This window comes from Equus quagga, chromosome 5, assembly GCF_021613505.1.
Source record: "Equus quagga isolate Etosha38 chromosome 5, UCLA_HA_Equagga_1.0, whole genome shotgun sequence".
In the NCBI taxonomy this organism is placed as follows: Eukaryota; Metazoa; Chordata; class Mammalia; order Perissodactyla; family Equidae; genus Equus; species Equus quagga.
The window spans coordinates 107,377,149-107,389,512 of NC_060271.1; the positions used below are offsets into that span (position 1 = coordinate 107,377,149).

General features: G+C 41.5%; 1 protein-coding gene across 4 annotated transcripts; it reads left to right on the forward strand.

Moving 5' to 3' along the window:
• The first annotated feature begins 21 nt into the window (after positions 1–21).
• SRSF7 (serine and arginine rich splicing factor 7) lies at positions 22–6,194 on the forward strand. Of its 4 annotated transcripts, none has more exons than XM_046661145.1 (8): positions 22–201; positions 1,255–1,435; positions 1,706–1,882; positions 2,748–2,822; positions 2,911–3,012; positions 4,610–4,663; positions 5,204–5,239; positions 5,896–6,194. In XM_046661145.1, exons 1-8 carry the CDS (start codon positions 174–176, stop codon positions 5,948–5,950), a joined length of 708 nt encoding a protein of 235 aa, XP_046517101.1. In that variant the 5' UTR covers positions 22–173; the 3' UTR covers positions 5,951–6,194. The 4 variants fall into 4 exon arrangements, with proteins under 4 accessions (XP_046517101.1, XP_046517103.1, XP_046517102.1 ...); XM_046661144.1 differs by having other exon boundaries at positions 28–201; positions 2,911–3,021; XM_046661147.1 differs by lacking the exon at positions 5,204–5,239.
• Positions 6,195–12,364: the final 6,170 nt, after the last annotated feature.

A 12,364-nucleotide genomic window follows, 5' to 3' on the forward strand; every position in this document is an offset into this window, starting at 1 on the left:
TTGAGCTGACGCATGCGCAAAGAAACCCAGCCGCCGCATATATAAGCGTGAGCCCAGGCTTTTCCTTGTAGTGCCGCCGGGACCGTTGGCTAGTGAGTCGGTGCTGCGGCTTTTGCGTTACTTGATTCCTGGGCACTGTGAGCTAAAAGAGCGGAGCTCGTGGGCCGGTCATCATGTCGCGTTACGGGCGGTACGGAGGAGGTAAGGGGCTAGGGCCCAGTGAGGGACGTTGCTGTGGGCGTAGTGAGTGTTGCGAGGCCGTGGGGTTGGCGCGGCTGTTGGGAGACGGTTATTCCGCGTGCGTAATGGCGGCTTCGGCGCACGCCATACGAAGCCGGAGGCAGCGGGGGCGGGGTGTCGAAGGAAGACGGGCTGGTGGGGGTCGTTTTGTGCCGACTTACACGTTAATGCTTGGGCATTTTCGTCTCCCGCCCCAGCCCAAGCCAGGCCCACGATTACTGTTTTCGTGCTGCCGTTCTTCGAACCGGCCGCCTGCGCACCCCCCCCCCCCCCCACGCCGCCCGCGGCTGCCATTTTGCGCACATTGACGACCATGGTGGCGCATTTCCTTGGCGCTTTCCCGCCACTTCAGCGGACAGATCTGGTCGCAGCCGTAAAATCAAGGGTGAATTTGCGACTGAACAAAACTGGCAGTTTCGAGCTGCGCCTTCTCGTCAAACGATCGGTCGGATTGCGGAGTGGGAACGGAGACCTAATCTTTTCGTCTGGCGGCTGGTTTCTTTTCTCTTTTAGCTCTTTCGAGCGCGGTTTCTGGCTCTGGGGCGGGGAGCTGCAGCCTTGGGCGAGCCTGCGCCTGGGGCGGCTGCCGCGGAGAACGAGAGCCGGCGCAGCCCTGCTGTCCCGGTTCGGCCCCTGCCGGGCCCGCCCGTTGCCGACGCCGCTGCCGCCGCCGGCCCGCGCGCTCCCCGCGCGCCCGGGGCTGCCGGGACTCGGGGGCGGGGCCGGGGCGGAGCCCGCCCCACGCCTCGGAATATCCTACCACGCAGCTGCGCTTGTGTTTTGGAGGTTCCCCCCCCCTTTTACTGGAATGTTAAGAACTTTGTCGTACGCTAGCTTTTCAGAGATTTATGGACTTTGTTGGTTTTAAGACTAAAATCATTAATTTAGTTCTTGATAGAGCGTTAAATGTGGTTTGCACAGTCTTAAGGATAGCCTCTTTTAAGGCAAAGAATTCGTTCAAACTTAGGGCAAATTTTGCATAACATGTATTCTTCTATTTGCGTTTTTAAACAGAAACCAAGGTGTATGTTGGTAACCTGGGAACTGGTGCTGGCAAAGGCGAGTTAGAGAGGGCTTTCAGTTATTATGGTCCGTTAAGAACTGTGTGGATTGCCAGAAATCCTCCAGGATTTGCCTTTGTGGAATTTGAAGATCCTAGAGATGCAGAAGATGCAGTGCGAGGTCTGGATGGGAAGTAAGTAAAATGTCGGTTATGAAACTTAGAGTCATTAGACTATTCATGTGGGCTGGGTAGTAAGCTAGATGCTGAGCTTGGATTCTGTAGTCTGAAGGCGACTAAATAGCTAGTCATAATTTAATTAAGAATGAAGGGAGGGCAAAGGTGGCGTTGGAAGGGCTTATAAGGAGAGCTGAAGCTTGTGAGGGGGAAGAGTGGTTGGAAAGTTCTAAATGGAAGCCACGTGGTTTTTTTTAGCATTAGAATTTTGTTGCATATCTTTTATAGGGTGATTTGTGGATCCAGAGTGAGGGTTGAACTATCAACAGGCATGCCTCGGAGATCTCGTTTTGATAGACCACCTGCCCGACGTCCCTTTGATCCCAATGATAGATGCTATGAGTGTGGCGAAAAGGGACATTATGCTTATGATTGTCATCGCTACAGCCGGCGAAGAAGAAGCAGGTATTTACTTTAATAAGGGAATGGTCGGTATATTGGTTAATCGAGTAATTCTTTTATTAGCAAGGCAGAAACTAATATATTTCTATAATCTTGAATGTTAATTGTACAGGTGTATTTTACAATTTTTGTTTAATTAAATAAATGTTAATATATTAATAATCAACCTGGTCAAAACCTTTCAGGTTTCTTCGTTTGAGTCAGTCGCCTTGATTCAGAATGTCACGAGCCTTATGATATCATGCTGAGGCGCCTTGCAAATCCGACAATTAAGATCCTCCTAGACCTTGAGGTGATCAGCATAAGAGGCCAGATCCCCTCGAGTCATCTACACCTAGCTTCACCTTATTCTTTAAAGGGCAGAAAATTTGAGACGGTCATCGCCGTAACAGTAAATTTGGCTTACATTTGGGGCCCCCTCCGGTTTAGAAAGAGGAACACCAGATTGACCACATTCCCAACTAGAAAAATCTTCTTGCGTCAATCAAGCCTCACCTGGCTCATTTGGCTGTCAGTTTGATCGTCGTTAGATTGAAGAAAACATCTAGATGCAGCGACCGGCTATAGATACTTCTAGATCGTCTAGATCTACTAGACCATGGGCCAAAGAGGGTCGACCTGCAAACTTGCAAGGTTTATTTTAAATACACATTCCAGTGCTTTATATTATGTAATTCTAAGATGTAATTCAGCTTTTAACAAATCTTTTTTTAGGTAGTAAAAAAAAAAAAAACTAATAGGCCCAGAGTTTATTTCCAAATGAGACACTAAATTTAAATAGTTATGAGATTTGATTTCAGCAGAGGCACACAAACTCTAAAACCGAGTTATCATCTGACATCTTGTTTTTTTCTAACTTGAAAAATAGGTCACGGTCTAGATCACATTCGAGATCCAGAGGTAGGCGATACTCTCGCTCACGGAGCAGGAGCAGGGGAAGGAGGTGAGAGATGTTGCTTATTTCAAGTTTTAACAAGCAATGAAAGACTTTAATTGGAGATGGACTTAAACATCTTTGATTTAATTTTTAGGTCAAGATCAGCATCTCCTCGACGATCAAGATCTGTGTCTCTTCGTAGATCGAGATCAGCCTCACTCAGACGATCTAGGTCTGGTTCTATAAAAGGATCGAGGTATTTCCAGTATGTAACGCTTTTCTTTCCCTTATTTATCTGTTTGGATTGTCATGTCTTAATGACAGCAGTAGAGTGTCTTAAGGACATAATTGAAGCGGAATACTTTGGAAAATATTTGAGATTTAAAAGTTGAATTTATACACGACCTGTAAATGGATATTACCCTAGTTGTATAGCTGAAGAGAAGCCCGCTGAAGATTTTAAGGGTTGTTGCAGAGGCCATGGTAGAGGGAGGGTCTAAAGTATAAATCTCAAATCATTCCAGTGAACACTGGGTAGAAAGGTTGGTGAAAACATTTTGGAGTCAGGTTATGTTTATTGTATAGGTAAATGATACCAGCTCTAAAAGAGAGTTGCTGATCCCTGATAAGAAGGCCCATTAGAAACCAGGAAGAGGGGCTGGCCTGGTGGCGCAGCAGTTCAGTGCGCACGTTTCACTTCAGAGGCCCGGGGTTCAACAGTTCCAATTCTGGGTGTGGACATGGCACCTCTTGGCACGCCGTGCTGTGGCAGGCATCCCGGGTATGAAGTAGAGGATGATGGGCACGGATGTTAACTCAGGGCCAGTCTTCCTCAGCAAAAAGAGGATTGGCAGCAGTTAGCTCAGGGCTAATCTTTCTTAAAAAAAATAATAAAATCCAATCAAAGAAACCAGGAAGAGATTTGCAGTTAGAAGCAAGTTGAAACGTAGTTTCTCTTTTTTGGAATGATTGGGGTGAATTTGAGACCATGGAAAGTTGTTCACCATGGTAGTAGTGTACATATGGGTGAATATGGCCTGTTGAACTAGACGCTTAGTTTAGACACCAAAATTTAAGAAGTTGGAAACCAAACTGCGAACTTCACCTTTTTTTTTTTAACTTCCTTTGTAGAAGGCCTTAGAAGTAGAAATTGATAAAATTGTAGAAAACAAGGAGTTCACAATACTCTAGGGAGTTAGTGCTGTTCATTAATATCACAAAGTCCTTAAATGCAGGAATTCTAAAACTTGTGGTTCATTTGAGAAAGATCTGGACCCTCTCTTTAGAAAATTGCATTTATTTTGATCCCAGGACGCCGACATGCGTATGTCAGAGCCTGATTTGGTTTATGTGACAAATTGATGGTCATGAACCATGATAGCTTGTCGATGATCCAAGAATAAAGCCTTACCCACTCATGACTTCCTTTTCATTCACCTAAAGAATTGAAGTCTGAGTTCAGGAGTCTGTGTGAGGTTGATTTTATTCCTGTAAGATAAAATTAAATCATACAGTGTTCTCAAATGAAAACCATCTGTTTTATTTCTCTTGGGTACCACGCACTGGTTAAGAATATTGTGCTTCCGTACAGGAACTTTGACAATTAACCCAGCTCACTGAGTATGATAGAAACAAATAATTGAGATAGTGGTTCCTTATTTATTTGATATCAGAGCTTGTTGAAAGTGTGATCATTTGTCCAGTCTCAGACTTTTATAAGGCAAGAGTTGCATCTTGCTCAGTTTTAGCCCGTCTATTCCTAACCTACTTAATAAGGTGCTCAGTAGGTGTTTAAGAAAATTACTCCTACAGACTAATTGGTAAATTGTCTTTTTGGTTTTCTTTTTATTAAGATCCCGGTCGAGGTCAAGATCAAGATCCAGGTCTCTTTCACGACCAAGAAGCAGGTAGGGTAAAAGTCTGATTAGTGCTCTTATAGTTATATGGCACCAATATCCAAAGAGTTCAAAGTGTTTTGAATTGTTGAAATTTCAAGCGGTAACTCTGAGCCTAGGTGTTAAGTGGGAACACAGTACCTTATTAATAAACCAAACTTTAGTACTTCATTTATATTTGGCCTGTTCTGGCTGACTTCCTGGACAAAGGAATGTCAAGTTATAGTGGGAAAGAAGTTTGTGACTTTGGGGTTATATTAAGAGGCCCTTGTTAGAACGGATAGGTGCATGGAGAAGCATTCTGAGATAATTGTGCTTAAAGCAGAGTGTAAAAGATTAATTGTAATAAAATAAAGCACTTCACTCATTTTATGAATGGTTGTTGGAAGATTGGCTTTTGTTAGGAAAAACTGATAGACTATTTTTCAGTTTAACTGCAGCCTGACCTTTTAAGCTCAGGGACTATTTGGGGATTCATTTCATGGTATTGTGGCTATAAGAAAGGGATTGGTTAGTATTTTTTTCTTAATAGAATTTCTCATGTTTTGACAGCCGATCAAAGTCCAGATCTCCATCTCCAAAAAGAAGGTAAGCTAAATAATTTGTTGCCAAAGCTTAACTGTCAAGTGTGGCCTCTGCAGAATTTGTTTGCTTACTGCCTACTTTGCAGGCTTTGAGCTCTTTGGAGAATTGGTGCTATATATATATGAAAATACTAGATACTAAGTTTCTTAGATGATTGCTTTTTCTGCTTCAACATCAGATTATATTTTGTTGGAAAATTTAGTCAAAATGTTGGGATGATCATTAAGATGTGTTGAGTCCTGTGAACCCTTAATTGTATAATTTCGTGTTAAGAATGCATGGGTTTTTTTTTTCTGCATGGGAATGATAGGTAGGTAAAAAGGCAAGTGGCCACATGAAGAAAAAAATTTTTTAGGTTGAAGTCTTGGCAGCTAAACCGTTATCTGCCTGGTTGTTACTTAATAATCAAAAACCCCTCAAATTCAAATAGTTGTTCCCTTTAATTTAACCTTGTAATTTTAGCAAGGAGGCTGTTAAGCCTAGTCTTAAGCAGGGACAAAGGATTTGTATATAAATCTCTTACATAATTTTTTACATGTCTGCTATAGGAATTTAGTACCTTTGGCCACCTTTGCATTTATTGAACCTGACATGCACATAAGAAGAATAAGTTTTCAGCAGGCACTAATTGGTTCCAAACTGAATGTTTTTCTTTTTAGTCGTTCCCCATCAGGAAGTCCACGAAGAAGTGCGAGTCCTGAAAGAGTGGACTGAAGTTCTCAAGTTCACCTTTTAGGGAAAAGTTATTTTGTTTACATTATTATAAGGGATTTGTGATGTCTGTAAAGTGTAACCTAGGAAGGGTATTTCAACCATCTAATCAAAATGGATCTGGATTATTACTCTGTAAATTCACAGCAGTAAAATAATATAAATTTTTGTTGAATGTATTAACATCCTATGGTCTGAAAATGTGGGTTTTTATTTGGCACATTTAAATAAAATGTTTCTAACTAGATTTTGATTTGTGTTCAATATTAACACACTCAATTTGGTGTAAGCTTCAGGAGTCAACCATGATATTAAACCATATTCATACAGACTTAACATTTAAAGTTTAATGGTGTTATTTAAGTTTTGAACATCATTAACTGTAGTATACATACCCTAGGAAAATTCATTTTTACCCTTACAGCTTTGAGTAAGATAAGAACTCCAGTTCCACTTAATAGCATGAATATATAGTGACAAGTCCCTAAATTAATCTGAGTTGGTATTCGATATTAGGTTAATGATCTCAAATCTGTCAATCTAGAGGGACCACTGATTTGCCTATAAATGACCACAACAGGAACTAAGCAAAGAGTGTACTAATGTGGTGTAAGTAGTAGTTGGACTTGATGCTGGAGAAACAATTATTTTCTGAAGGCTATTTAGGTACAGTAACTAATTGAGGTTTTTAGGCTATTTAGATGAGATGGTGTCAAATTAGAACTCCCATTTTAGGAAGTTCTCAATGTTCTTTTGTTTCTTTAATTTTAAGCCAAAGTTTTTGCATGTTTGAGGAATTGTCTGGATTTGGGACAAAACATTCATGTAAACCAGCTTTGCAAAATTTTCCAGCCCAGATACTCTCCTCTGTCTCTTCAAATGGATTGCCTTATTCTGAGCAGAGATCTGTTAATTACCAAGCTAGGTTTTTTAGTTCCTGACCACCAATATACTTTATCTTATTTTGCCAGGCTGGTGCAAAGTAATTAAAAATGTGTCAATCAGAAATGTTACTGAGACTAAAGCAGTTTTGTAAATCTCACTTATTCTTAGCAACACCTCATGTAGTTTTTTGTAGCATCTGGTAGACTTTAGAATGTTATAGCCAGTGGATTCTTTATTCAGACTTTTAAATGTCTTAAGTATAGTAGGCCAGTAACAGTTAATTTTGAGAGTTTTCTGGTCGAGCTTTTACCAGGTATATTCTCTAGCCTTGGTGCAAAAAAAAAAATCCGTGCTGGTGGCACAGGTATCTGCCCTTGTCCATTTTCTTGTGCTTTCCCACAAAGTTAGTGGATAGCATTGCAATTTGGGAACACTGGTCTGCCTCAAATTTATTTGGTGGTCTGAATGATCACTAGTATGTTGGAAGTTTGGATGCTTTGTTTTTGGAATTTTGATGACTGGCTGAATTACACAGTTGGTATAAAGCTATGTGTATAATTGGCAGGCTTATTTGTTGCACTTGGCCAGCTTTAATTGTTCTGTATTATATAAAGATAAGTTCACTCAACAATAAATCTGTAGAGAACAAACAATCCTGATAGTCAATTTTTGGAAGTGGGAATTCTGAGCCAAGAGTAGGAATCATTAATCCTGTAGCTTTGGGATGGGTTACTTAGCAGTGTCTTAGTGGTATGAAAGGATAAAAAGGATGCGGAGGGCTAGGGGCAAAAATGGTTTTAAGAAACAAGTGCGGAAAGTGCTACTCTTAGAGGAGAGGGAATTCTGGGTAGATAAGCCAACACCTTTCATACTCTTGTCTGCAATTTAGTACCCCTGTGTTTAGTATACCTTTTAAAATGATACACTTTGGTGCTGTGCACTTTTTTCCTTTATTTAGTGATTGGGACTGCTGAATTGATTATGTGACTGACTTGAAAAGGCAGCTAATTTGAGTGTTTGGGGCATAGAATCTTAATCTTGGTCCTCTCAGCTAAGTCCAGAGAGGTAAGTACTGCATACCCTAGACTTCACAGTGGTAGTTCTCCCTTGGGGTTTGAACTAGGCTAAGTATGAAGTGCAGGTGTGGTCCTACCATCTTGCTGTGTCCTCTCTCCTGAGGACAATAAAATCTGAGGGGGATCTTGAGATGCTGTCAATTTGAGACTTCTTTGGTTAGATGAAGAGTGGTATAGGATTGTGATTCTCATCCTTGTGTAGCCTATTTTGCAGTCTAAAGGAGCACGGTGATTTCCAAGATATGTTAAGCTAATTGGAATTGGAAGCTCTAAAACTGACAAGTTAGCAAAGAGTTATCAAAGTGAAGGGTAATAGCAAAGAATGCATTGGATCTGGCTCTTAGTGAGCAGCTTACTTGGAGACCTTTGGAAGGGAGGGCTGTGTAAATTGGAAGATGTACATACAAGTGTATAGCTGGAAAGACATGATGAAGAAAGAACTTCAAAGTAACAAGAAAACTAGGGGCCTTGCTGGTCTTGGAATTTTTGGAGGGTGATGAGAACTGGTGATAAGCCAAAGGAAGGGGCAAAGAGCCTAGGTTTATGATTATATAGTGTTAAGGCTGTTATATCCAGAACTATCCTAAATGAAGGGGAAAAAATACCAGTAGTCAATTTCAAAGCCTGGTATTTTTTCACACCTTACAGGTTTACTATTACTATTCTAGTAAAAATAACAAAGGATATTGTCACTTAATCCCCACAGCAAAATAGTACTGTTAACCCCATCTCACAGAAGAGGAAATGAGCTCAGAGAGATTAGTAACTTAATACTGTACCATTAACCTGCTAAGAGGAAGTTTGAATCCTGCCTATGGTTTCAAAGCTCTTGTGTTTTGTTTTTTTTTTCCTGAGGAAGATTCTCCCTCACCAAACATCCATTGTCAATCCTCTTTTTTTGGTCGAGGAAGATTAGCCCAGAGCTAACATCTGTGCCAGTCCTCTATTTTTTTTTGTTTGTGGGACACCATCACAGCATGGCTGGTGAGTGGAGCAGGTCCACTCCCGAGACCCAGACCCGTGAACCTGGGCTGCTTGAAGTGGAGCGTGCAGAACTTAAACCACTAGGCCACAGGGCCAGGCCCAAAGCCCAGGCTTTTTTAATCGATTAAGCCCCTTGTTGCTCCTTTAAAACAAAACCATATTATGGAAAAATCAGAATAAAAACAAAATGGAGGACCCATGGTCCTACCCGTTGTAGATACCATTGTTAATAACTGGGCTATTTTTTTTCCAGGCTTAATGGGGAAAAGATGCTGGATAGAAGGATAATTCTGGAGCATGTGGAATGCAGTAGCCGATTAACTGCTAAGCCCTCAAGGCCACTTCTCAAACCTAGTGCTTTTTTTCTTTTCCCACATTTTTTGACTTGGTAATACACTCAAAGACGCATACAGTGAGAAGGCTCCCTACCTGATTCAGCCGCCCAGTTAGCTCCCAAAAGGCAGCCATTGTTACCAGTTCTGTAGCCTGAACAAATAATACGTAGATATTGTCTCCTTTTTTAGTTTAACACAAAATATATACACTTTGTATTTCACATTTCATGTCTTGGAGATTTTCCATAAAAGTTAAAATGGCACCTTTTTTTTATGTTGCATACTATTAAGTTACGTGGATGTTGCATAATTTATGCAGTAAACTTGTGCTGCTTTAATGTGCCAGGTACTGCTGGCCTTGGAATACACATGTGAACAAAGTCTTTATTCTCATGGAGCTTAAGTTCTAGAGAGACAAATGAACAGATATCAGGTGGGTAATAACTGGTATGGGAATAGTGAAGCAGGGTGAGAGGGCAGAGGAAGTGGGTGGTTTTTGTGTAAAGCATAGTTGAAGGAAGCCTCTGATAGTGCCATCTGAGCAAGTGATGGAATAAGTCACTTCTAGGGAAGGAGTATTGTAGTCAGAGGGCACATAAGTGCAAAGGCCCTAAAGTAGTTTGAGTTGTTGGAGGGTGAGGAGGCATATGGAGTGAAGAGAGGGCGAGTGGGATGAGATGGCTTAGGGAGAGGGCTGTAGGATACAGATACAGGACCTCGTATGTCTTGGGCAAGACTCACTTTTTTCTGCTGGAGTTTTGAGCAAAGAGTAACAGGAATTGAACCAGTTCCTTATTGATGGATAATTACTATTCCAGTGCTGCAGTGAATAACCTTGGACCATACTTTGCGTGTGTGACCGCACGTATCTAGGATAATCCCTGGAAGTTGAGTTGCTGGGTCAAAGGGTCTGTGTATATTTTTGCTATATATTGTTAGCGTGCCCTGGTGGCAGTGTATAGGAGCCTATTTCCCTGTACCATTGCCCACGTGCTACACGTGGTGTAACCACATGGGGGGCTATTAAGCTTGTTGAATTTTTACCAATATTGTGTTGAAAAATGATGTTTCAACATAGTTTGTTGTCTTTTTTTTTTTTTGAGATTTTTATTTTTCCTTTTTTTCCCCAAAGCCCCCTGGTACATAGTTGTATATTTTAGTTGTGGGTCCTTCTCGGTGTGGCATGTGGGACACAGCCTCAACATGGCCTGATGAGCAGTGCCATGTCCATGCCCAGGATCCGAACCGACGAAACCCTGGGCCGCTGCAGCAGAGTGTGCGAACTTAACCACTCGGCCACGGGGCCGGCCCCGTGTTGTCTTTTAATTGTGGGAAAATAGACGTTTTCATCCCACTCTGGAAAATTTCCATGTATTGAAAAGTCAAGTCTAGGTTCCCTTGCTCTCAACATGCTGAATTCCTCATATAGTGGGACTCCTATTTGCACTGTAATTGCCTGTTTACTTTTCTGCAGGTATGCCACCATAAGACAAATTGCGACAGCAGGTACCAGGTCTTGTCCCGTTTCCTCATTGCCTAGCACTTAATAACACTTAAATATGAAAAGTGAGTTAATGGATGAATGAATGAATTCTAATCTCTTAAACTAAGTGTATAATATTGGAACCTCTCCTCTGTGGGACCTTTATAATCACCATTTCAATTAAAAGCCCACATTTTCCTTTTAGCCACCTATAAGACGGACTCCTGTCTGAATCTGCTTGCAGAGAATAGAGATCCTTAGGCTGCTGTTCACAATGCCCAGCTCTACCCTGCAATTCTAGTGGAAGGTTTTTCTCTCATCATCTGGGTTAACTCTGAGAGTTCTGCTCAGAAAGAGTGTGAAAAATTTCTGTGTAGAAAGTTCTTTGCAGAAAAGGGTGCAGACTTACCTCCCACCCCAAGAACTGGTGAGCCCAGGTGAGTTAGCTTAACCCGTGTAAGAAAGGTCAAGTCATTGGACCAGCAGCATCCATTTCATATGATTATCAGCTGCCTAAGATTACAGCCTGTCTACCTTTGTAGATTCCCTGGGTGGTTCTCAGTGACTAAAGCTTGAAGGTGGCTAGATGTGATCCTATACGAAGACCCTATTAGTTTTTACTTTGGTTTGTAACATATCTTAAGAAATCTGGATTCTGGAAAATGTAGCCTTTCACTGACAAGGATAAAAAAAATATGGCTGTAAAGAGAATACATGTGGCAGAGATAAAGGTAGATGGACCAGTTCACCATGATACTTATCAGGACTGTCACCAGAGTTCCTGGGCTCCTGTAACAAGAATGTACTGCTTCCTTTGCCTGTGGATGGATACGCTATGCTTTAATATTTATATTCTTGCAGAGTGCAGGCTATTTGTTTACACCAGGATTCAGGAAATTAGGGCCTGCAGGCCAGATCTGGCCCATTGCTATTTTCATATAGCTAATGAGCTAAGATGGTTTTTACATTTTTATGTGGTTAAAAAAAAAGTATAATATTTCATGACATAAAAATTATGTGAAATTCAAATTGCAGCATCCATAAAGTTTTATTGGAGTACAGCCATGCTCATTCATTTACGTATTGTTTATAATTTTTTGTGTTATAGTGACAGAGTTGAGTAATTGCAACAGACTGTAAGTCCCGCAAAGCTTAAAATGCTTATTCTCTGGGGGTCGGCCCCGTGGCCAAGTGGTTGAGTTCGCGTGCTCCAATGCAGGTGGCCCAGTGTTTCTTCGGTTCAAATCCTGGGCGTGGACATGGCACCACTCATCGAGCCACGCTGAGGCGGCATCCCACATGCCACAACTAGAAGGACCCACAGCTAAGAATATGCAACTATGTACTGGGGGGTCTTTGGGGAGAAAAAGGAAAAAAATAAAATCTTTAAAAAAGAAAATACTTATTCTCTGGCCTTTTACAGAAAATGTTTGCCAACCCCTGGTTTAGACATTTAACTTCAAACAATAATTCAAAATATTAAAAAAATTCAAAATAGGGGCTGTCCCCATGGCTGAATAGTTGAATTTGCACGCTCTGCTTTGGCGGCCCGGGGTTTTGCTGGTTCAGATCCTGGGTGCAGACCTAGCACTGCTCATCAAGCTACGCTGAGGTGGCGTCCCACATAGCACAGCCAGGTCCTACAACTACAATA

Excerpts from the sequence above, each read along its gene's own strand:
- SRSF7 (XM_046661144.1), top strand. The coding sequence starts at position 174 with ATGTCGCGTTACGGGCGGTACGGAGGAG. Across the intron at positions 1,436-1,705 it reads GTGCGAGGTCTGGATGGGAA|GGTGATTTGTGGATCCAGAG; the intron begins GTAAGTAAAATG and ends TATCTTTTATAG. Across the intron at positions 5,240-5,895 it reads TCTCCATCTCCAAAAAGAAG|TCGTTCCCCATCAGGAAGTC; the intron begins GTAAGCTAAATA and ends TTTTCTTTTTAG.